This window comes from Alternaria rosae, assembly GCF_020736505.1.
Source record: "Alternaria rosae strain MPI-PUGE-AT-0040 chromosome Unknown BKA58scaffold_2, whole genome shotgun sequence".
Lineage (NCBI taxonomy): Eukaryota > Fungi > Ascomycota > Dothideomycetes > Pleosporales > Pleosporaceae > Alternaria > Alternaria rosae.
In genome coordinates, this window is record NW_025763571.1 from 700068 (window position 1) to 720059 (window position 19992).

General features: G+C 52.5%; 10 protein-coding genes across 10 annotated transcripts; 5 read left to right on the top strand and 5 right to left on the bottom strand.

Moving 5' to 3' along the window:
* The first annotated feature begins 32 nt into the window (after positions 1 to 32).
* Positions 33 to 877, top strand: BKA58DRAFT_81271 (HSP20-like chaperone). The gene is made up of 2 exons (XM_046175960.1): positions 33 to 388; positions 443 to 877. Exons 1-2 carry the CDS (start codon positions 164 to 166, stop codon positions 788 to 790), a joined length of 573 nt encoding a protein of 190 aa, XP_046028557.1. The 5' UTR covers positions 33 to 163; the 3' UTR covers positions 791 to 877.
* Positions 860 to 4016, bottom strand: BKA58DRAFT_81279 (uncharacterized protein). The gene is made up of 3 exons (XM_046175961.1): positions 3386 to 4016; positions 3200 to 3336; positions 860 to 3147 (listed from the first exon to the last, which is right to left on the bottom strand). Exons 1-3 carry the CDS (start codon positions 3904 to 3906, stop codon positions 965 to 967), a joined length of 2841 nt encoding a protein of 946 aa, XP_046028558.1. The 5' UTR covers positions 3907 to 4016; the 3' UTR covers positions 860 to 964.
* A 325-nt stretch (positions 4017 to 4341) lies between these two features.
* BKA58DRAFT_81336 (Molybdopterin biosynthesis MoaE) lies at positions 4342 to 5305 on the top strand. Its single transcript, XM_046175963.1, has one exon. It carries the CDS (start codon positions 4587 to 4589, stop codon positions 5109 to 5111), a length of 525 nt encoding a protein of 174 aa, XP_046028559.1. The 5' UTR covers positions 4342 to 4586; the 3' UTR covers positions 5112 to 5305.
* An 835-nt stretch (positions 5306 to 6140) lies between these two features.
* On the bottom strand, positions 6141 to 6641 carry BKA58DRAFT_435457 (uncharacterized protein; the record flags this gene model as incomplete). Its single annotated transcript, XM_046173338.1, has 1 exon — positions 6141 to 6641. One exon carries the CDS (start codon positions 6639 to 6641, stop codon positions 6141 to 6143), a length of 501 nt encoding a protein of 166 aa, XP_046028560.1.
* A 1455-nt stretch (positions 6642 to 8096) lies between these two features.
* BKA58DRAFT_397860 (uncharacterized protein) lies at positions 8097 to 8805 on the top strand (the record flags this gene model as incomplete). Its single annotated transcript, XM_046171451.1, has 3 exons — positions 8097 to 8259; positions 8309 to 8576; positions 8631 to 8805. 3 exons carry the CDS (start codon positions 8097 to 8099, stop codon positions 8803 to 8805), a joined length of 606 nt encoding a protein of 201 aa, XP_046028561.1.
* A 273-nt stretch (positions 8806 to 9078) lies between these two features.
* BKA58DRAFT_81359 (uncharacterized protein) lies at positions 9079 to 10747 on the bottom strand. The gene is made up of 3 exons (XM_046175964.1): positions 9900 to 10747; positions 9618 to 9846; positions 9079 to 9511 (listed from the first exon to the last, which is right to left on the bottom strand). The coding sequence occupies exons 1-3, from the start codon at positions 10717 to 10719 to the stop codon at positions 9214 to 9216; spliced, it is 1347 nt and encodes a 448-aa protein (XP_046028562.1). The 5' UTR covers positions 10720 to 10747; the 3' UTR covers positions 9079 to 9213.
* A 112-nt stretch (positions 10748 to 10859) lies between these two features.
* Positions 10860 to 12719, top strand: BKA58DRAFT_375820 (uncharacterized protein). Its single transcript, XM_046169450.1, has one exon. The coding sequence runs from the start codon at positions 10879 to 10881 to the stop codon at positions 12619 to 12621; it is 1743 nt and encodes a 580-aa protein (XP_046028563.1). The 5' UTR covers positions 10860 to 10878; the 3' UTR covers positions 12622 to 12719.
* Positions 12720 to 12906: 187 nt separating this feature from the next.
* BKA58DRAFT_375821 (uncharacterized protein) lies at positions 12907 to 14960 on the top strand. Its single transcript, XM_046169451.1, has 3 exons — positions 12907 to 13389; positions 13460 to 13819; positions 13880 to 14960. The coding sequence occupies exons 1-3, from the start codon at positions 13269 to 13271 to the stop codon at positions 14461 to 14463; spliced, it is 1065 nt and encodes a 354-aa protein (XP_046028564.1). The 5' UTR covers positions 12907 to 13268; the 3' UTR covers positions 14464 to 14960.
* On the bottom strand, positions 14923 to 16515 carry BKA58DRAFT_465499 (G protein coupled receptor family protein; the record flags this gene model as incomplete). The annotated part of the gene is made up of 3 exons (XM_046174962.1): positions 14923 to 15892; positions 15937 to 16339; positions 16386 to 16515. 3 exons carry the CDS (start codon positions 16513 to 16515, stop codon positions 14923 to 14925), a joined length of 1503 nt encoding a protein of 500 aa, XP_046028565.1.
* A 2347-nt stretch (positions 16516 to 18862) lies between these two features.
* BKA58DRAFT_435463 (catalase domain-containing protein) lies at positions 18863 to 19967 on the bottom strand (the record flags this gene model as incomplete). The annotated part of the gene is made up of 2 exons (XM_046173339.1): positions 18863 to 19770; positions 19868 to 19967. 2 exons carry the CDS (start codon positions 19965 to 19967, stop codon positions 18863 to 18865), a joined length of 1008 nt encoding a protein of 335 aa, XP_046028566.1.
* Positions 19968 to 19992: the final 25 nt, after the last annotated feature.

Genomic DNA, 19992 nt, shown 5'->3' on the forward strand with positions numbered 1-19992 from the left:
AGTGGACCGGGGTAGGAGGAGTGAAGCAGGGCGCATGGTGGAGCTTGCGCTTGCGTCGGGCTTGCTGCGAACGATGGATCGGCGGAGGAGCGTCATCGTGTCCCGCCCACGCTCCCCTCCCAAACACTGAAACTTTTACCAACACGCCGCCAAACACGCCGCCATGTCTGCCTCACCCCCACCTGAAGAGCGTGAGAAGGCCGACGCCGAGGTCCGCGCAAAGGAGCAGGCCGAGCAGGCCGCCCTGCCCTACAAATGGGACCAGACCATCAAGGACCTGGACATCGCCATCACCATTGATGGCAAGTACAAGGGCAAGGACCTGGACGTCAAGATTACCCGCAACGCGCTCAAGGCCGGCATCAAGGGCCAGGAGCCTTTCATCGACGTTCGTTCTTGCTTCTTTCCCTCCAGCAAAAGCATGTGCTAACGCTTTGTTCAGGGCGAGCTGCCTCATGCCATACGCGTCGACGACTCCACCTGGACACTGACCTCCGTCGGATCCCAGAAAGAGATCTCCATCCACCTCGACAAAGTGAACCAGATGGAGTGGTGGGCCCACGTCGTTACCACAGCGCCCAAGATCGACACCTCCAAGATCCAGCCCGAGAACAGCAAACTGGGCGACCTCGACGGAGAGACACGGGGCATGGTGGAGAAGATGATGTTTGACCAGAGGCAGAAGGAACAAGGAAAGCCCACGAGTGACGAGCAGAAGAAGGCGGATATCCTGGAGCAGTTCAAGAAGCAGCATCCCGAGATGGACTTTTCAAACGCGAAAATGGGCTGAGTTCGGATAACGAGCTCCTAAGATGAAAATTTATACCCCCAAGAAAAGGCTGTCAACCAGATAGGCCAAAAGAGATATTACACAAGCTATTAGCATGCTTTCAGTTGGGATTGTTGCATGACTTTGCCTTCGTGCTGAGAATGATGTTGATGAACTACCTCAAAAGTACACTCCTCAGGTAACACCCCTCTCCCTACTCCCCTCATCGTCCCTTCCCCCACTGCCCTCCACGACCGGCGCCTCCACAACCAGCAACCCCTCGCCCTCCCCACCAAGCTGCGGCAAGTTCTGATTCTGACTTGCCCGCCTCGTATGCGCACTCAGATTCAGACTCGGCTGTCTCTGTCTACGTTTGGGCAACGGCGGCGGCGGCGTCGCGAGCTCACTTGCAGTATTCGCAGTACCAGCGCTAGCAGCACTGCTCTTCCTCCGCCGCATCTCCCGAAACACATCTTCCCCGTCGTTGTCATCTCCGCCGCCTCCCGTCCTTGCGTCTTGATCTGGGAAGTGTGCGGCGGGCAAGAGGGAAGCTGTGCCTAGTGCTGTTTTCGGGCTGTCGATGGGATCTTCAACTGAGTGTTTAGTGGAGACGGCGGGTGAGCTGGGAGCAGGGACGACGGGTTTGCGTTTCGTAAGATTCGCAAATGTGGAAGAGGCTGCGGCGGGGATGGCCCAAGTTTGTCGTTTTTCGTTCTTGGGGTGCGGTAGAGGTGTGCCTGGGGGAGGGAGGGGTTGGCCTCGGCCCATGGGTTCGGAGTGGGATTTCGAGATGGAGGGATTGGAGTGGAGTTGTGGACGAGGGTCCAGAGATGACGACGACGATGAGTCTTGATCTATGCTCGGGCCCTCGGATGTTGGTGGTCTGTTGGTGGTACTGGTATTGGGCTTTGCGTTTTGCTTGGCTGCGAGCCAGTTCCTGGCTGCTGCTGTGGCAGAGTTGAGGGATTGGTTGATGGTCTGTTTCTTTGTCGCCATGTTGCTTGCTCCTGCTGCTGCGGCGGCGGCAGCGGCAATTTCCTGTGCAGATAGCTCTCTCGACTTGGTGCGTGAGTGATCTGTGTTCGGGACTGGTGCGGAGGCAGTGCTCGCTGCGTAAATCGAAGCAGCAGAAGTGTCTTCCGACGAGCTCTCGGATGATTCCGTCGTTTGGCGTGCGTTGCCAGGCCGCATTGGCGACTGCATAGGCGATGCGACAGGAAGCGATTTGACACTTGTAGGCGTCATGATGCGGTCGTTTGACATCTCAGCAGAAGCATTCGACGAGTCAATCCTCACTTGGGCTGCGGATGACGACGACCGCATTGCGCGGGGCCTTATTGACGCCGAGGATGACTTGTGGTCCGTCGAAGTAGATACACCAGTGCCGATTTCTTCTGAATCAACGCTCGAGGCGATGGAGAAGTGCGCACTTGCCGCATCAGCCTTTTCATCAAGCTTCTCAGCGTCCGAAATCGCACTCTCCAGTGTGGCTTCGTCTTGCTTAATCTTGTCTGCGTCTTCTTCATCGTCCTTTGCGCTATCTTCCCAGATTCCGCCTCTTATGATCTGCGCGATAGTGTCGGTGAATGGCATATCATCCCAGTTGGGCAACACCAACGTTTCGTTCACTACTTCTCGAATGCGATTCTCGATGGCCCTGAGAACAACGCCATATGTGATTTGACGCGAACTGACGATTGGCTCAAGCGAGAACTCCATCTTGGGGGGCGCCTCAAAGGTCATCCAGAGTCTATTACTAGGCGGGGGCTTGACTCTGATGAGAATATGTCCATCAAGCCTCTTCAACACGGCAGCCAACACAAGTGTCACCTCGCGGGCTTTGAACCGAGTGCCCAGGTCGATTCGTACGGTAGCTGATATCTCGATACGAAAGCTGCCCTTGTAGCTAACATCAGCCTCCACAACGAGATCGCCATCGACAGTCAGCTCTTTGAGCTTGGGGTTCGTGATGAAGGGGGGCGAGGTACCCATGTCGACCTTGCGTAGCTGTACGCTGCTGATGATGGCAGGCTTGGGTACGCGGGCTATTTTCTTGTTGATCTTACTCGCGATAAAGTCTTTGACTTGCGAGGTCTTGTATAGAGCGAGAAACACCCTGCCAATCAGCGCATTGATCCAGCGAGTGTGTAGGTTCTCCTCCGAAGCATGCAGTTGCTGGACTAGCTTGACAAGATCAGGTGTATCGAACTTGAGCGGAACGGACGGCGAGCCTGTATCGGTGGGGTCTTTCTGGTTCTCTTGGGCGTGCAACATTGCGTGGTAAAAATCTTCCTTCTCGGAACAGTTGTCTGAGAAGAGATAGAAGCCTTTCGCGTCGACATTGCTGTTGCTGTCCACCTGCTGAACCAATCGAATACCTGTATCTGTAAGCACTAGGGAAGCACATCAGGCGCTTGAATCTTAGCATACAGTTCCTCTTGATCCAAAGCTCGCCCTCCGGTATGCGTTCTCCACCCCCATATATGTCTACTTTGTAATGGGCGAGCGATATGACATGGCGTACTTCGAGCTGATCTTCGTTGTCGTACAGCATAAGGTGGCCGAGACTGGTCTGGATTTAGTTTGACTTCATGTACTTGAGATATATAGACATACCGCAAGACGACGTAAAAGACGTTCCGGGCCTTCTTGTTCTTCGCGTTTGATGCTTCTATCGTGGGACTCGCGTTCTTGTTCCTGTCAAAGATGCTTCTGTACATAGACTGGTACACGCTCGGGCTCTCCACAGCTACTACAGCGCCGGCCGGCGTCGTTCGATCCGGAGGTTTGCCGTTGACGCCGCCTGGCACATACTCTCGGCACACCGCAAAGTATCCAGCACAGGCATCCGGCTCGTGAGTCCTCCCCTTCAACTTCTCCAGTATCTCGTCATCTATTCCCACTCCGACTTGTACGTTGTCATCATTCTTCCCGTTTGCGGATGTGTCCGACTTCCTGCGCTGTTCTGGAGTTGCCCCGTCACCTACAGTGTTGATGTTGTGGCTGTCTTGTTCCGTGGCTCTGGTTCCCAAGAACCATGCGGCTACGAGTACAGCGGGCAGGAGCGTCAACCCTCCGACGAGGTAGCCCCATAGGAATATCTTGAATACGGCTCCATACCCCCAGTCCCCACTCATCTTGGGTTACGTGTTATGTGGTGTTGTAGACCATCCCTCGCCATGTACATATGCGTTGAGCGGATCGACGTTCGATTGTAGAAGGTGATCGGTTTAGTATATGTGTCGGGAGCGCTTGGTCGAGGAGTTGTTGATTGGCACGGCGCGTCGAAGCAAGTAATGTAGCGACTGATGCTAGCGCTGGTCGAAGGGTCCAGGTATCGGTCGTGTACGTCGCGCGAATGTTTGGTCAGAGAAACAAGGCAGTAAGGTGTCAGGCAGCGAGGCGTTCTCGAGTACTACTTGGCTTGGACTTGGTCAGGGTCAGTGGTTCGACGCGAACTAGAGCTATGGTAGGGGCGGGGCCGGAGTTAACGCTCCACGTGTGAGGTGCACGTCGTTGATCGGCGCTAAAGCAATGTCCCGCGCTGCTATGACGGCATCTTCGACATTTCACCAACAAGAACTCGGAAGAACAGGCATTACTCAAACTTTAGAGAATTGGACAATTATTCGAACCCGCTGCCCTTTCCCGAGTGCATAACAGTAAGTTTTCTAGCTGAAAATGTATTCACAATGCTGAAGGGCGCCGACGATGGCGGAAACCGTCCCTTCCATGTTCTGATCCACGTACGTATTATTTCTGGGGCATCAGCTTATCGTACAGCAGCCAAATACAAGAAGTTTGCGTCACCACCAGCATGGCAACTACAGAATCACAATCCTACAACCCGGACATTCCCTCGGACCCTGTTACCAAAACCACGGACACCATCCATGTCGAACTCACCCCGCACGACCTAGACTCCCTGTCAGCAACCAAATTCGTCCGATCCCCATCAGCGGGTGCAACAGTCTTGTTCATAGGCACAACGCGCGACTCTTTCAACAACGAGCCTGTTTCGTCTTTAGCCTACACTTCCTATGCCCCTCTTGCCATTTCAACTCTGTTCAAGATCGCTACCTCTATTCTCACAAAACACGCATGCACCAAGGTTGCCATCGTTCACAAGCTGGGCGAATGCCCGATTGGGGAAGAGAGTATTGTTATTGCGGTCTCAGCACCACATCGACAGGCAGCTTGGAGAGCGGGTGAGGAGGCATTGGAAGAGACGAAGGACAGGGCCGAGATATGGAAGCTAGAGAGGTTTGAAGGTGGGGAGGGAGTTTGGAGGGCGAATAGGGATGGGCAGAAAGGTGTAAAGGTAGAGGATGGGGCGAAGTAGGGTGGAGAGAACGCCAAAGCAACGGATCATTTGCAAGACAGCTGTCGCATTTGGAGGTTTGCTGAGCCCTCGAAACCTTGTACGTTGGTACTACTGCAGTGTGACATACTGAACGGTATATGTCCAGTTCGTGGCATGAGACCAGGTTTGGGAATCAATGTCGAGGCGAAGCATTGTTTAGTGCCAAGGCTATGAAGCGTTGTGAAAAAGTGGGCTTTGTAGGCTTATGCTGCGTATGTACAGTGAAAACGCCTTGCATAGAGTACTATTCTTCATTATGAGCTTATGACGTATGTCGTGAAGATGGGTATCATTCAAGTCGCTGGCTGTGTATGTAGCATTGGAGGCTCCCTGGACATCTGCATTTATATCTTCGTTTGCAGCAGCACTACTGGTTCCATCTAGTATTGAAGAGATGCCGTCGGTAGAGGGACCTTAACCACCAGTGCGGCCCTGAACATCGACGTGATGTCAGACCACGCTGCGGCCAGATAGTATGTGTCCCAACGCCGTGTTGTAGCTGCCCATCACAACCAGTTTTTAGCTGAGGCATGATTGAAACTAGACGTTGTCGCGGTGAGACGCCGATCATAGACATTGCACTCAGCTTATGTTGTGGGACACTTCCGGGTAGCCGTTCCAACTAACTTTGGAACGTACCAAAAAGCGTAGCGAACTAGTTCAATACTCGAGGCTTCCCATCGAATTGTCAAGCGCGTGGCTCTGATGCAATCGATCGGAGGACAACGCCGTCGTTCTCAACATTCTGGTGAGGCGTTCTGCACATGGTGCATTAGCATCAGGTAGCCTACATAATCTACGACACATCGACAGTGTTGAGGGTCTCGACTTGACATAGAGGCGGGGTTGTACCAGTGGGCGCAGAATGATGTGCCTCGATTGCAAATGTCGCTCCGATGAGGCATTCAGAGCCCGCCGTGCTTGTGCTACCATATGCAGCTACTATGCACTCAGCCTTCCTGTTGTATACACTAATCTTACAGTCGTACTTGTACACGTTAACGGTCGTTATTGGTTCTTGTCTGAACCGTCCCTCTCGTCCTCCTCTATTATTCGCATCTGACCGGATGCTGCTATCATCTCGCTGATGGTATTCGGTACATCATCCTCGGACTGGTATATCCGATCGTAGTTCAAGCGGCCTCGTAGAGCTGCGCGAGCTTCTCTCAGATTCGCAATATCAAAGGTCCACATAGCGCCACCCAGCGCCATGATCCCAACACTGGCGCAGTTCATCGTGGCCAGGTTCAGAGCCTGGCAGGCATCTGAGAAGGGACTGAAGTATTCGTGCGGATTTGTGTTCGCTTCGTAAAACTTTGGCTTGACACGGAGCTGCCGCCTCCATACGGCCTTGCGCGTTATTGCAGTCGAAGCCAGTAAGCAGGCGCTTCCGAGGAAGTATATCGAAAGCTGGCGCAATGATCGTGAAGACGTAATGGGCGTGCCTTCGTATGTGCTTTCAGCCGGCCGTAGAGGGGGGTTGACCGGCGCTGCCGTTGGACGGGACATCATTCGCAAGATCGGAATCTTCTGAACAGCTTCCATAAAACCCTCGAGCCGTACTGCAATTATTCTGGGGTAATCTGTCGGGTGACTGCAGGACTAGCGTTGCATGCCGAATTCGTTGCGGACGTTGCGGACCCCCGAGCGTGTCTCTGCTGACAGAGGAAGAGAATTTGGGCGTGCCGAGAGTCGTACAGTCGAGGCGGCGTCGTGGAACTACCCGGAACGAGTGTGTTATTAGCCAAAAGTGTGGCGTGAGAAGGCAATGGCCGGGCAAACATCTTCGTCAGCCCGTCACAGAAAAGTTGCGATAGAAGCCGCCGCCGGTGGGTCTCGGGCCGTGCGCCCAGATTCCCCACAATGGCTGAACCCCTCTTCACCCACCGCATCATTTCCCTGTCATGTACAAACAAGCTTTCGCCATGACAAAGTGCTCGATCAGATGCATATATTGCGAATGACGCCTTCAAGCAACAGCTGCTGATTGCTCCAGCCGCACGTCCCTCGTATTGTGCATCTTTCCCCTCACTAAAACTAGGCAGAAGAGGACCCAATATCAACCTGCAGTATGCAGTGATCATCGTCAGGTACACCCGACGACTAGCTGTTAGTTTCCCATCAATACACTCAGCTTACGCTTCCCCGTCATTTCGCCACTTGAGAAGTTTCCGGGTTCCTGGGATTCCTACTTGGAACCACCAGGGTACTTGGCGGACAAACGTGCGTGACGTACAGTACGTTCATTCGACACGTGCTTCTGCGTAGAGATCCTTGACGCACAGCTGAGTATTATCTCGTACTTCCAATTCATGGAGAAGCTCGTCAGCTACCCGAGTCGTTGGTATCGACGATTAACGTTTCTCGGTCATCATCAACTCCACGAGACAAAGACGCTTGCCAAGTGCACTCCCCATTCTCTTCTCCACACCAGAAGGTCCGGTTGGCTCATAGTCTACCCCCCACCTATCGCTTTTCATGGCTTGCGTACGCATACTAGATGCTTTTCCTTCATTAGTCATTAGACTGGTGGACTCATGGATACTGGTAGCGTGGCGACTGCATGCATGCATGCTTCCATGGGACGACTTGATCTGGGCCCGCATCGACATGCTTGACCTATTTTTGTCATTTGATACTCTACCTGCTGTACGAGGCCTGCGGTGTATCTTCTTCTAAGCCATCGTGCGAGATGTGCAAGGTACTACGGATCGCTTTGTCGATCATCCGGGCCAACAGAGAACGACTCTGCCTCGTTTCTCCGCACAAGATGACAACGATGCGCTGGTAATGTGTATGTTGAGAAGCTAGGCTCGAGTATAAAGTAACCCTATAGTCGCGCTTTGAAAGCATCATCAGCCTTCACAGTCTGCAACAGTCTAGTTGATACTCTTTCGCTACAAGTCCAAATCAATCGTCAATTGTTCTCCCTCCACTCTCGATCACTCAAATCTTTAGCTCAAGATGCTCTTCCAAAATCTCTTCGCGCTCGTTGCTTCAGCTTCTCTCGCTGCTGCTTTCCCCGGTTACTCCGCAGTGCCTCCCAAGTCTTCTTCCAGCGCATACGTGCCCCCTCCAAAGACTTCATCTGTGCCTCCTCCCAAAGAGACAACAATCTGCACTCCGTGTAAGTGTTTACGTATAGCTGCCTGTGATCTTGGATTGACTGTTTCCAGCCACATACGTCAGCTCCAGCGTTGGGGAGGGCAAGACCACCTATCTGTCTACCAAGACTGTGGTCATTCCCGTCACCACTGTCACTGAGAAGCTCTCGACCGTCACAACACCTTGTCCATACACTACTACTGGCACCAGCACCAAGACGGTCACGCAGCTCACTACCTACCTCACTACCAAGACCTACTCGACTGTGACCACCATATACAACACCAAGGTAGAGAGCGAAGTGAAGTCCGCTACCAAGGTTGAGACCGTGCCAGTTGTGTGAGTATACGACTGCGATTGCTCGAAATGTTCTTCCAGCTAACACCCATACAGCTCCACCGGAACCTCCTACAAGACCAGCGTCTCCACTGCTAAGGAGACCATCACGAGCTCAAAGACTACCGGGTCTGTCGTCACAGAGACTGCGAAGAAGCCGACCACGTACATTACCACTGGCACCACCACGATCTGCACAACGTCCAAGGGCGGCTATGGTGACGGCTACTAAGCCCTGATCTTTCGCGCATGAAGGAAACTACCACTGCAGCTAGCAGGACTGATGAACTTGACTGATTGCGACGCAAGCTCCAACTGCGGTACACTCTTTGTGCAGGGACAATGTTTAAGCGCGTAAATTCATGACCCATTTCGATTCTTGAGTCACTCCTTAGACTGCCATCTTACCCAGCGATAGAGCTGCATCCATAACAATAAACATATTTTGGCAAAGGAGAGCGCAAAGAGACAGATTCCAAACTGCTAACTTCGGTAATGTCAAAGCTCTAAAGCTGTGGTATCCTGAGATGAGGCCAGATGGTGAACCCCAAATCACGTACAAGTCCGCTCATATAACCAACGGATAAATTGCAGCAAATCATCTCGTACATTATCGCCCTCTTCACTGTAAATCCAGCCCTCAATATCTCGACCTATGCTGCGGTCGCTCAGGACCCTGCATCATAGCCAAACGCGCAGGGTTCATGCCAAACGTAGCAGCCTCGTCGGGCTCGTCTGCCTCAGCAGCCTCTTCTCCAGCCTCAGCGTCGTCACCGCCCTTCTTGCCTGACTTGGCCTCCTTCTTCTGCTTGCGCTCGCTCTGCTTCATTTCGACTTCCGTCTTCTTGACGCGGTCGCGGGCACGCTCGTCGTGTAGCTTCTCGTTCTTGGCGGAAATTTTGGACTTGCGGGCTTCGCTGTTGCCGCCGCCTCCTGCGCTGTTGGGTGGTGTTAGTGTGTACTCTCTCGCTTTGTATTGGGTGGTAATCTGGGTGGTACGGGACCAGTGATGCGCGTAGACGACCAGAAGTGTAAAAATCTTACCTCAGCTCAACGTTGATCTTCCTGCCCTCCTTCTTCTTGGGGTCGGCGAAGACGGAGTGGTGGTACTTCTTCAAACACGTCACCATACGGTCGTAGCGGTCGAATTCGATGAAGCAGGTGCCCATGAACTTCTCAGTGCCCTTGTATGTACGGAGACGGATGTCGGTCGGCTTGATTTTTTCGAAATGCTTCTCGATTTGCTCTTTCGTAGCGCTGTAGGGAAGGTTGCCTAAAGATATGTATTAGATGGGTATGACAGCTCGAGATGTGCAGGAGACGTACCGACGAAGACAATGAAGCGGCCCTTGTTAGCCTCGACTGCCGCTTGGGCTTCCTCTCCCTCTACCTCTACTTCAGCGCCACCTTCGACGTCTGCATCTGCGTCCTCTGCAGAGGCTTCACCGTTGGTCTCGGCTTTGGGCTCCTCAGTAGAGGTTTCCCCGTCGGTTGCTGCCTCTGCCGCCTTCTTTGCCTTCTTCTCTTTTTTATCCTTCTTCTCCTTCTTCTCTTTCTTCTTCTCCTTCTTAGCAGCCTTGGAGTCAGATTCTGTGCCGTTTGTCTCTGCTGGTGTGTCTTCAGCTACGCCGTTCTGTTCCTCAGCCGCGTCTTCCATAGGTGTGTCCTCAGATGCGGCAGAGTTTTTGCTCTTCTTCGACTTCTTGTCCTTCTTCTCTTTCTTGGACTTCTTTTCCTTCTTCGCAGGCGCGTCATCGGCGGCATCGGGCATTGGCTCGTCGTCGTTGACGCTGATAAAGTTCTCCGACGACTTCATCTCATCGATAAGATCAGCCTCTTGCGCGTCTTCAGAGACACCCGCATCCTTGGACTTTTTGGACTTTTTGGATTTCTTTTCCTTCTTCTCCTTCTTTGCGTCTTCTAAGGCGTCCTCGATAGCCGATGTGTCGACATTGCCCTTGGACTTCTTGGACTTCTTGTCCTTTTTGTCTTTCTTTTCCTTCTTCACCTCGGTCGCTTCGACTGCAGGCGCATCTTGGACATTGTCGGTTTTCTTGGATTTTTTGGACTTCTTCGGCGCGTCCTCTGCAGCCTCGGCATCGCGCTTGCGCTTCTTCTCGGGGGTGTCAATTTTAGATTTGGACATGGTGGGCGCGCAAAAATGGTGTTGATCTGTAGGAGCGTCGCGAAACGAGAATGGAGATCCTGAACTTTTTCTGCCGGGCGGTCACGTAATGTTGTCTTGGCGCGTGAACTACGGCATCGATACACCCCTCAAGCGACAGAATTGCAGTCGCAAAGCATAATGCGGCCTCCGGCGCATCGACCAAAGCTTCCACACGGCTCGCTGAGGCCTCCGACAACGCGCACATCCGACCGTCCACGCCCACGCCAGTTTTCGAACAAGCATCCCCGCCAATTCCTCGTTGCGCACCAAGGCTCGCCCCGGCCACAGCTACCGTTTCTATATCCCTCGGGCCAACACCTCTCTAATGGCCAACTGCAACGCCTGTTCTCCATTAGTGCCAACCACAAGAAATTCATAAAAGAGACGGCGAAACTGAGTGTGCGATACAGCATCCTCATCTTCCTCCTGTCATCATGCGTTAGTATCGCAAGTCTGGGGATATTGAGCGAGCAGCAAGAGCGGGCGTTTCCGTCGCCGCATGAGTGGAGTCTGATTACGAGATTCAGGTTCCGGAGAGGAAGGTGGTGGCAGGTGCCCGAAAACAACGAGGAAGAGGGTTTCCCCAACTGGGCACGGGTCTACTCAGAGCTGGAATATGCGCTGAATCGATTGGAACACCCGAACAAGGATGGCGCGGGTCTATCTGAACAGGAAGAGGGAGGGATCTTGGTGCCCGGCGTAGGCAAGGCAGGCTTCGATCTGACGGCCAAAAGCGAGGAGTGGCGACAAGGGTACTACGAAGTCTTGATGGGCATGGGCAATGCTGCAGAAAGGTTAGATGGATGGGTGACGGACAAGTGGAGGAGAAATGTGTGGGCGCCGGAATTCATTCAATCGCCCTCGAATCCACGACCGAAAGCCGTTCTTCCTGGCATGCCCGAACCACCAGATGAGGAGCATCGCTTTCCCGCAGCGGAAGCACCAGAGACGTTCTACCTCAAGATCATCACGTCCAAGGGGTTTACAACATATCAACGGCTGTCCGCTGCGTTGAGCTATGCCGACTGGCTCAACTTTAGAAAGCTCCCAGACTCGGCGGAGGAAATGTATAGATGGGCACTTGACATTGCCATTGCGGGCCTACCCACGCCCGAGCCTTCGACAGTCATCGACCGAGACAGTGCCATTCTGTCGTCTACGGCACCCAAGGAAGCAATAACACCGAACATCCTCTACGCGGCGACAAACCTGGCTACCTTCCTAGCGGAACAACGAAGAGTCTCATCCGCACTCCCAATTTTCGTCTCGCTGCTTCGTGCTCGTATCGAAGCCCAAGAGGCGCATATCCCTGTGGTGCCGGCACAAAAAGATTCTACTCTCGTCGGTACTCTGTTCAGCTTGCTGCGTGAACCCGACTATCCAGAGGTGCCACCCTCTGGCGACGAACCACTCCTCCGCAAAGAAAGCGACCGCTGCGAAGAAGCCGCCTTGAAGAACTACATTGGCGAGATCCTTTTCGCGACAGCCGGCAGCTCATCTAGTCAACGCCAACAGGGCCTCTCATGGGTGCGCGATGGTGTCTCTACCTCCAAGCTCGCGCAATCACTCGAACCCATACGCGCCAACGACGAAATCCGCAAGAAGTGCGAAAAGTGCGAGGAGGTTGGTCTCGAATCGTGGGGGAAGATCATGACTTACTTAGCTGCTGAAGCCCGCGAGAAGCGGGATCAGGCAAAGAGCGGAGGTCTGAAGGGGCTGGTGTGGAAGGTCAAGGGCACCAAGGCCCTGGATGAGGATGTAGAGAACCTGGAGGGTGAAGAAGAGGGTGTTATCCTTCGGCTGAACAAGCTAAGAAGTAAGATGCTCAAGGAGGAGTATGAGGAGATGGATCGCAAGTTTGCGCGAACCTTTGTATTCTAGGAATTGGCTGTAAAGTGCGAGCGATGGAGCTAGACATGACCTACGCGCGTGTAATCCTGCCAAGCACGGCAGGCAATACTACCCAGTACCTTTTTACAGCCCCTGCATCAGCTCATCCATTGTAACTTATCGCATGTGCATGCTCAGCATCGCCATGTTTCAGACGTGGATCACTTTAGCCTTCACCCTATCAATGTCGGCACATCCCTCTGGCGCGGATCGCCACATCCGGCTCGCTATCAGGGCCCTAGCGCTCGACAACCAATCATCCAAGCCACACCCGCTGTCAAATCCAATCGAACCGAACGCTTGCTTTTGGTCACCCATCAAATGTGTTCGCACGTGTACCGGCCTCCCCGACTATTGGCGTGGGCAGCTGATTATTGCTTGGGTACACAGGCGAATTAGTACGAGTATGTCTGCCATGCATAGACGGAATGTCGCTAGCGCCTGGGGTTTGGTGGAGGAGAATGGGTGGGTAAACCGTTCGTCTGATGCGGATGTGAAGGGGGTGACTCGGTAGTCAGCTGGGCGTAGGCGTTTGTATAAAAGAAGGAGTGATCCAGCAAGTGGCTTTTGATCGTGCGCAAACCGACACAGATCCCATTGACAACTACTGCCTTCGTTGAATATACAAAGACGACACGATGGCTTTCAAACCGCTCCTTGCGTTGGCTACCATGGCCGTATCTTTGGTCAGCTGCGCGCCGCTCGCACTCGACGAAAGGCAGACGCCAAATGGCGTTCCCGACTATGTGCTCAAATATGGTAAGCAGTGATACTTACTCTCGCTTCGTCGTCTGTTATCGTATATTGAACTCGACTAAGTCATCATTAGCGCCCATCGTCTACATTCACTCAAAGGACGCCTACTACCCCACCGATATACAGACATTTCTGGATCACACGACTCCGCGCGTGAATTTCAACGAAGTCCCCGGTCCTTCAAAGCCCTTGACTACTTCCAACCTCGATCAGATGGGCAGCGATGTCTGGCTCACATCCAACGATGACGTGACCAAAGATCCCACATGGATCAAGGGCACAAAACCCAACGCGCAGGGCAAGACCGAAGGAGCGACCACAGCCGCCATAATTGTGAATGACAAGGGGAATGGCAACGTTGATGCTTTCTACATGTACTTCTACGCCTACAATTATGGCGGCGAAGTACTAGGATGGAGCAAACTGAACTTTGGTACTTATCCTCCCCTTCGTCTTTAACGTGAGACTGCTCAGTTCTAACGCTCGATGAAAGGCAACCACGTAGGCGACTGGGAACATGTAATGGTCCGTTTCTCAAACGGTTCTCCCGAGGCAATCTGGTACTCGCAACACGCAAACGGCCAAGCCTTCCGCTACGGCACCGTTGAGAAGACCGGCGACAGACCCATCGCATACTCCTCCAAAGGCTCGCATGCCAACTACGCCATATCCGGAACCCACGACCACACCATCCCCAACCTCAATCTTCCTGGCGGAGTGTTGGAAGACTACACAGACCGAGGTGTGATGTGGGATCCTCTCCTATCCGCCAACTTCTACAAATTCGACGCCGGGAACTCCGCTTTCTCGGCTTATGATGGTCAGGCGCCGACGGCGTGGTTGAACTTCAAGGGCAGGTGGGGCGATCAAGAGTATCCCGAAAGTGATCCGAGACAAGTCAAGCTGTTTGGGCAGGCTAAGTTCTCGGGTGGACCGACTGGACCAGTGGATAAGCAGTTGAACAGGGAGAAGATCTGTCCGAATAACGGTCAGCTTTGCATTCTGAGAAGTATTCTCGTGCCGAGGAGTATGGGTATGGATGAGGTTGTGCAGGATGGTGATGTTATTATGGAATGATGAGTGCGAGGCGGTGATTTCATGAATTTTGTCAGTTACTTTCACGTAATATATAATGATATTGGGACTTTCAACAGAGTACATACTTCGTTCTCCTCGCTGCAAAACAAGCATTGTCAAGTTCCCCAGAACCATTAAGGCCGCACCCCTCTCTGCTGTGTGCCCTGAGCCCAATAGATCGTCCCAGATCTAGTATGACGCCGTAAAAAAACCTTAGGGTATCATGATAACGACTGGCTGAGAACTCAAGTTGCAAGACGAATGATCCGCCAAAACATGGAAACACCCGGCATGACAGTAAGCTGCACGCAATCCAAAAATATAGAACCGTTGATAAAATACGAAATGATGATACAAAAGGTCAAAGCACGACGACCCGAAAGACGGTGAACTGATGCGAGCCACGTAGCACTGTTGGAACGCCACAGTAGCACGAAGACGTGGAGAAACATTGACACATCACCACAACTCTGGATGATGCTGAGCTTCGTCTTCTTCGACGGCTTGGCTATTCGACACCTCAGCGTGACGTACATGAACGTCGTGCTTGTGGAGATAGTCTAGCGCAATTTCGGCACCAGAGTCTTGCGTGTCGCGAGAGCTCGTCGTCGTTTCCTTGGGATAGGCATCTCGTCGCAGATGATGCTGTAATGGGTTGCCGGTCAACTTGGACTTGACCGTACCCCAAGCTCTTCTGCATTCAGCGCGGGTTGTGAAGATGTAGATTGTGGCGTTCCAGGCTCCCTGCAGTGGCAGGACAATGGCGGAAATGATGTTCAAGGCGAAGTTTGAATGATTTCTGTGCGTGAACTGGTACATGCGGTTGATGCTGCTGGGTAGCCAGACGACAAGCAAGGCTACAAACATGAGGAAGGCGACTTGGAAATATGCCATTGCTGCAGCATGTCCTTCTGCGGTTCGCTTAGCGACAGGACGCGTTGTCAATAATGTAGTCGGGGTTGTCGAGGTTTCTGCAGGGCTTGTCGCAATGACGGTCGCCCTGTACCCATTTCGACCTCTCGTACCATTGTGTGGATTTCGCTGCGCTTCGATATCCTCGGCTTGTATCCTAGACGTGCGGGCGGTATCCATGGCGGGTAGTGTTTCCATCATCGTAGCGTTATGTTTGCTGGGCGTGGAAAGCAAACGAGTGCTCGAAAACGAACTGATGGAGTTTTGATCCGGCTCGGGAGAGACACAGCGTGAGATAGCGTCCTCTGGCTGGACGTCGCATTTAATTTGTGTCGTCACCACGATGTTGTTTGTACCCACAAAAGGATGCGGGGCAGTGTTCTCGGTAGCAGCTGTGAAGGAGTTTCTGGCTAGATATTGGTGCGAGCTTCGAGAAATGGAGCGTAGTTCGGCCCTCTTCCTCCAGATTCGATAGCCAGTGATGATGTAGATGCTGATAGTCGTAGTGATAACAATCCTGCCGAGATTAGTCGTGTTTGGCTTGACGAGGACTGGACTTACCAGGTAGGAGCGTAGAAAAACGCGATCCGCATCCACTCGACGTCAGACGATACCCAGCACCAAAGAGTTGCTGATCCGATAACCTCATTTCCCGTTCTACCCAGGATGAAGTAGACGAGAACTGGTAAAGCTGGGATCCCATAACTACATGCGACATACCATTTCTCCAAATGGCGTAGTTGCTGGGCGTCGTACCCAAAGAAAAACACCAAAAATACGTTGGTAGCCATCGACAAACAGAAGAGGGTATCCGTGATCAAGAACCATTGAATCAGGAGACCCTGGAACTCGCAGAGACCAGACGGGGATTGCGAATCCTTTGGCAAGACTGCAATCGACATCAAAGTCGCGATATTCGTCAAGATGTTCCCAAATGTCGCGAAGAATACCAGACGGTTAATTGCTGCGCGATATCAGCTTTTGTAACGAATCGAAGCAAGTCAACATACGTTTTCTGAAGAAGGGGAAGCACACAAAAGTAGTAATGATGATTGCTGAGCCTATGACGGAAAGTCCAGACGCCGCTCTCGTGGCGATGACAAGCGCAAAGTCTTTGTGGGGAGATAGTGGCGTAGGCATGTTGGGAAGCCGTCGATACAGCGTGTTGCGCTTCGCAAAGGAGGAACTATGTGCCAAGGTTGGTATAATTTGGTGCGTTACTAGCGTGTGAGTGATACTGAAAGTGTGTTCTTGATTCACTCGAGTGCGACTAATCGTGTTTGGCAGTGATTTGATCCTGCCGACCGCTGCAGTACACGCGAAATATCCTGGAGAGCGCCACAGTATTAGCGCTGCAATCGCAGTGAACGACTTCGCCGACGAGTTGTACAGTTTAGGCGAGGAGCCATGCGCGAACAGCCAGTATAGTCGATACAAAGACCAACAAGGGTGGCCGTGGTCGAGTGTGAAGGATAATCGGTATGGACGGGGTGAAAGGCGTTCAAATCTGGAAGCGAGTCGAGTGGAAACGCTAGAGAATGTGATCGAGACAAACAATATTGTCTTTTCAGTGAGAAGAAGAGACTCTCCGCCTGTAAGATCGTAGAATGCTTCGTAGACTTGGTGTACAACGCGCTTAGCGAACGCAACGAAACCCTTACGCACAATGTCGTACAGACTCCGCAAGGGGAAAAGAAAGATACAAGAAAAGAACTTGAGCCACTGAGTCGGTTCGTAAGACTGTTTCCCGGCGAATGAAGTTTTGTGTACGGCAGTAGCGTGGTGAATTTGCTCCACAGGGTGTGCACAAGAGGCGCAGAATTGGTCAACGATAGCGTGAAGTAGACTGAGATGATACAACAACCTAATTCTTTCCTATATTCAAGTAGGCAGGTATATAGCTTACTACTGCCTCGAGTTTTGCAGAGAGCAAGGTTGCCGTAAGCCATAGCTACTTTTGGTAACAGCCACTGCGTACTGACTTTCGTGAAAATAGAACCCTGTATGGTGGCGCGCAGGCGGTCTACAGTCCGCAAAGCTGAGGCCAGAAAATCGATAGCAGAAAAATGATACCAATAAAGGTCTGCTATCTGAGAGGTATGCCGTCGAGACCTCGACGTGGGACGTGCCAAGCCAGCCTGTCATCTTCCCCGCAGCTCCACCTTCATCTCATTCGACAGTCTTTACCACTGCACGTCCTCGTCCTTCAAAACTGCGGTCGCGCTTGCGCCCTCTGCCCTAGAACAAAGAGCCTTCTACTTCCGCTAGCTAGATGCGTACGGTATGCGCAGCCTGGGCATGTAGGATTAAGATACATCGGATCACCTCTCGGCTATGACACAGCCTTGGATGCTATGGCATCGGCAGTGTGCATTTTCGCAGGGACCTTTTCCAACTGACTGGTAGCAGAGTTCAAGCTCATCATTGTTCAGACGTTGGTTAGGACTATAGATCACCGGTGCCAATTTGATGATGCTTAACACGCAAAGAGCGCTTACTGAGCACACCAATTAGGGAACACATCACACACCACCAACCTCTCACGTAGTCGTCTGGTCACACAGCATCTTCTACTAGGCTGAGAGCGGCGGTCATAACTCTGACGATAGAAGGCCATTTTCGCCTACAACACCCTATCATAACACTCCTACGCCCACCATTAACCAGGACCCGGCGAATAGCATTTCAACCTCGAAGCTGACTGAAAATATGCAGCACAGCAGTCAAGCCTCTTCTTGGGAAGATAAGAGATCAAAGAGACAGTCTTACACCATTACATGATCAGCAAACGAAACACAATCTGACCACCGCAGCCCTGCTGGTGAGACAGGACCACCCCGACACTCAACGCTGGACGGCGATGACTATTCCGACTCATACAGTGTATTCCAGGCTCGCCCTAATTGACAGTCAAAGACCATGCGGCGAGAGGCTCGCTGCTGTATGGCAAATTGATTTGCGATGTTGCTCAATGCGGCAGCAGTATTGCTAGGGTCGCCCTGAGTATCGCCGAATATAACTAAGAGTTTCCCGATAAACACTGCCATCCTAGTACCAGCTGGAAGGATGACCCTCCTAAAAGGTCCCGAGTATCTGGATATGAGTCTGTGCACGGCACTTGCTCAAACCTACGTCGACACTCGGTACAAAAACGGATGCGCAGCTTCGCCTTTGTTGCTGCGGCTATGGCTGCACCCTTACATATCAGCCCTGCGCCAGATCGAGGGTCCAAGGACAGTAAAAAATTACTACTCCTACTGGAACGTGACTCCATTTTCATCTCTATGACCGGCTTTTCAAATGACCAAATGGACTCAGGTCGCCGAAGTCAACGTCAGCAATCGAGGTCTTCAGGTACAGTGATCCAACCAACATATCGTTCAGCCACAAAAAAGATTGATTCCATGCGCAAGAAGGAGTGCATTTCAGTTATTCTGTTTCATGCATACCTACATACCTTGCGCTTCTCCAGCCCTCAAGAACCTCCTCACGTAGCAGCCACTGCAGCATCAGTAGCAACCGCATCCTCCGCCTTAGCTGGCTCCTCCGCAGCTCTCCTCTGCTTTCCTGAGATGAGATAAATGCTAGCACGCACCTCCAACAACGGATCGTCACTCGGCTGAATGCCATCAATCCGCGGAATAGGATCAAAGATGATGCTCTTCTGCTGCTTCGCGCTCTCCGCGTCGTCCATCGTCTTCTCAATCTGGATGTCGCCTAGCTCAACAAGACTCCTCTCCTCAGGCCATATCTCCGTCGCGTTATCCGTCACATCCCCTTCCTCCGCGACTTGAGCCAAGAGCTTGAACCCAATTGGTCCAGACTGCAAACGCGGCTTCAGCTCATCGAACAGGTACGATTCAGATTTCTTATCCAGTGCCTCGGAGTCGAGATGTTTCTCTCCAGCAACAGGCACGATTCTGTACCTGACGAAGGTGATCTTGTCTTCTTTGACAAGCTTAAATGCATTCACGCCAAAGAACTTCTCTGTCGCAAAGCTCTCTGGACTAGGCTTCGCAGCCTGCAGGAATCTCGCTGTCTCGGGATGGCGACCAAGGAATTCAGGCACTGCTTCTCCCGCATTTTGCCCCGTTGCGGCTTTGAGAAACTCCAAAAACTCGGCGCCGGTACGTGTGGGGAAGTATGGCGTGGAGTGCGCAATGATATCTGTATGCTGCCTTCGCCCGTCTTCCTTGGGCGGCAGGTGGAAGCGAATGGCGATGCCGCGGGGATTGGCATTGGGATCTGTGTCTGCGATTTTGGGGAAACCGGTGGAGGAGGAGAAGCGCACGGTTATTGATGTGGAGGGCGTGTTGAAGTGCGGGGCTGTGGTGAGATCCGATACTGTGGCACTGGGAGTAAACGTTCCAGTAAGGAGATGTCCTTTTGCGTGCGCTGGTTGTATGTGTTAGCTCTGGAGTGCGGTTGGAAGAGTGACCCGGAAAGGGTTAAGCAAGGAGAAGGTAAAAAATAATAAGGAAGATCGACCTACCTGGTCTAAAACTGTGCGGCGCGTCACCGGCCATGCCGCGAAGAGTGCTCACAAGACCATTACTCGTCTCCAGCACCTCTGCGTTCGTCGAAAGTGGCATGATTAACGAATACACAGGTCCTTCC

What these genes read in the sequence shown, in the direction of transcription:
- BKA58DRAFT_81279 (XM_046175961.1), bottom strand. Translation starts at nt 3,906, where the DNA reads ATGAGTGGGGACTGGGGGTATGGAGCCGTATTCAAGATATTCCTATGG. An exon ending in GTCTTTTACGTCGTCTTGCG is followed by an intron (nt 3,337 to 3,385) that starts GTATGTCTATAT and finishes AATCCAGACCAG; the next exon opens with TCTCGGCCACCTTATGCTGT. An exon ending in GCTTTGGATCAAGAGGAACT is followed by an intron (nt 3,148 to 3,199) that starts GTATGCTAAGAT and finishes TTACAGATACAG; the next exon opens with GTATTCGATTGGTTCAGCAG.
- BKA58DRAFT_81271 (XM_046175960.1), top strand. Translation starts at nt 164, where the DNA reads ATGTCTGCCTCACCCCCACCTGAAGAGCGTGAGAAGGCCGACGCCGAG. An exon ending in GCCAGGAGCCTTTCATCGAC is followed by an intron (nt 389 to 442) that starts GTTCGTTCTTGC and finishes CGCTTTGTTCAG; the next exon opens with GGCGAGCTGCCTCATGCCAT.
- BKA58DRAFT_375821 (XM_046169451.1), top strand. Translation starts at nt 13,269, where the DNA reads ATGGCTTTCAAACCGCTCCTTGCGTTGGCTACCATGGCCGTATCTTTG. An exon ending in CGACTATGTGCTCAAATATG is followed by an intron (nt 13,390 to 13,459) that starts GTAAGCAGTGAT and finishes AGTCATCATTAG; the next exon opens with CGCCCATCGTCTACATTCAC. An exon ending in ATGGAGCAAACTGAACTTTG is followed by an intron (nt 13,820 to 13,879) that starts GTACTTATCCTC and finishes GCTCGATGAAAG; the next exon opens with GCAACCACGTAGGCGACTGG.
- BKA58DRAFT_81336 (XM_046175963.1), top strand. Translation starts at nt 4,587, where the DNA reads ATGGCAACTACAGAATCACAATCCTACAACCCGGACATTCCCTCGGAC.
- BKA58DRAFT_375820 (XM_046169450.1), top strand. Translation starts at nt 10,879, where the DNA reads ATGCGGCCTCCGGCGCATCGACCAAAGCTTCCACACGGCTCGCTGAGG.
- BKA58DRAFT_81359 (XM_046175964.1), bottom strand. Translation starts at nt 10,719, where the DNA reads ATGTCCAAATCTAAAATTGACACCCCCGAGAAGAAGCGCAAGCGCGAT. An exon ending in CCGCTTCATTGTCTTCGTCG is followed by an intron (nt 9,847 to 9,899) that starts GTACGTCTCCTG and finishes ACATATCTTTAG; the next exon opens with GCAACCTTCCCTACAGCGCT. An exon ending in AAGATCAACGTTGAGCTGAG is followed by an intron (nt 9,512 to 9,617) that starts GTAAGATTTTTA and finishes ACCACCCAACAG; the next exon opens with CGCAGGAGGCGGCGGCAACA.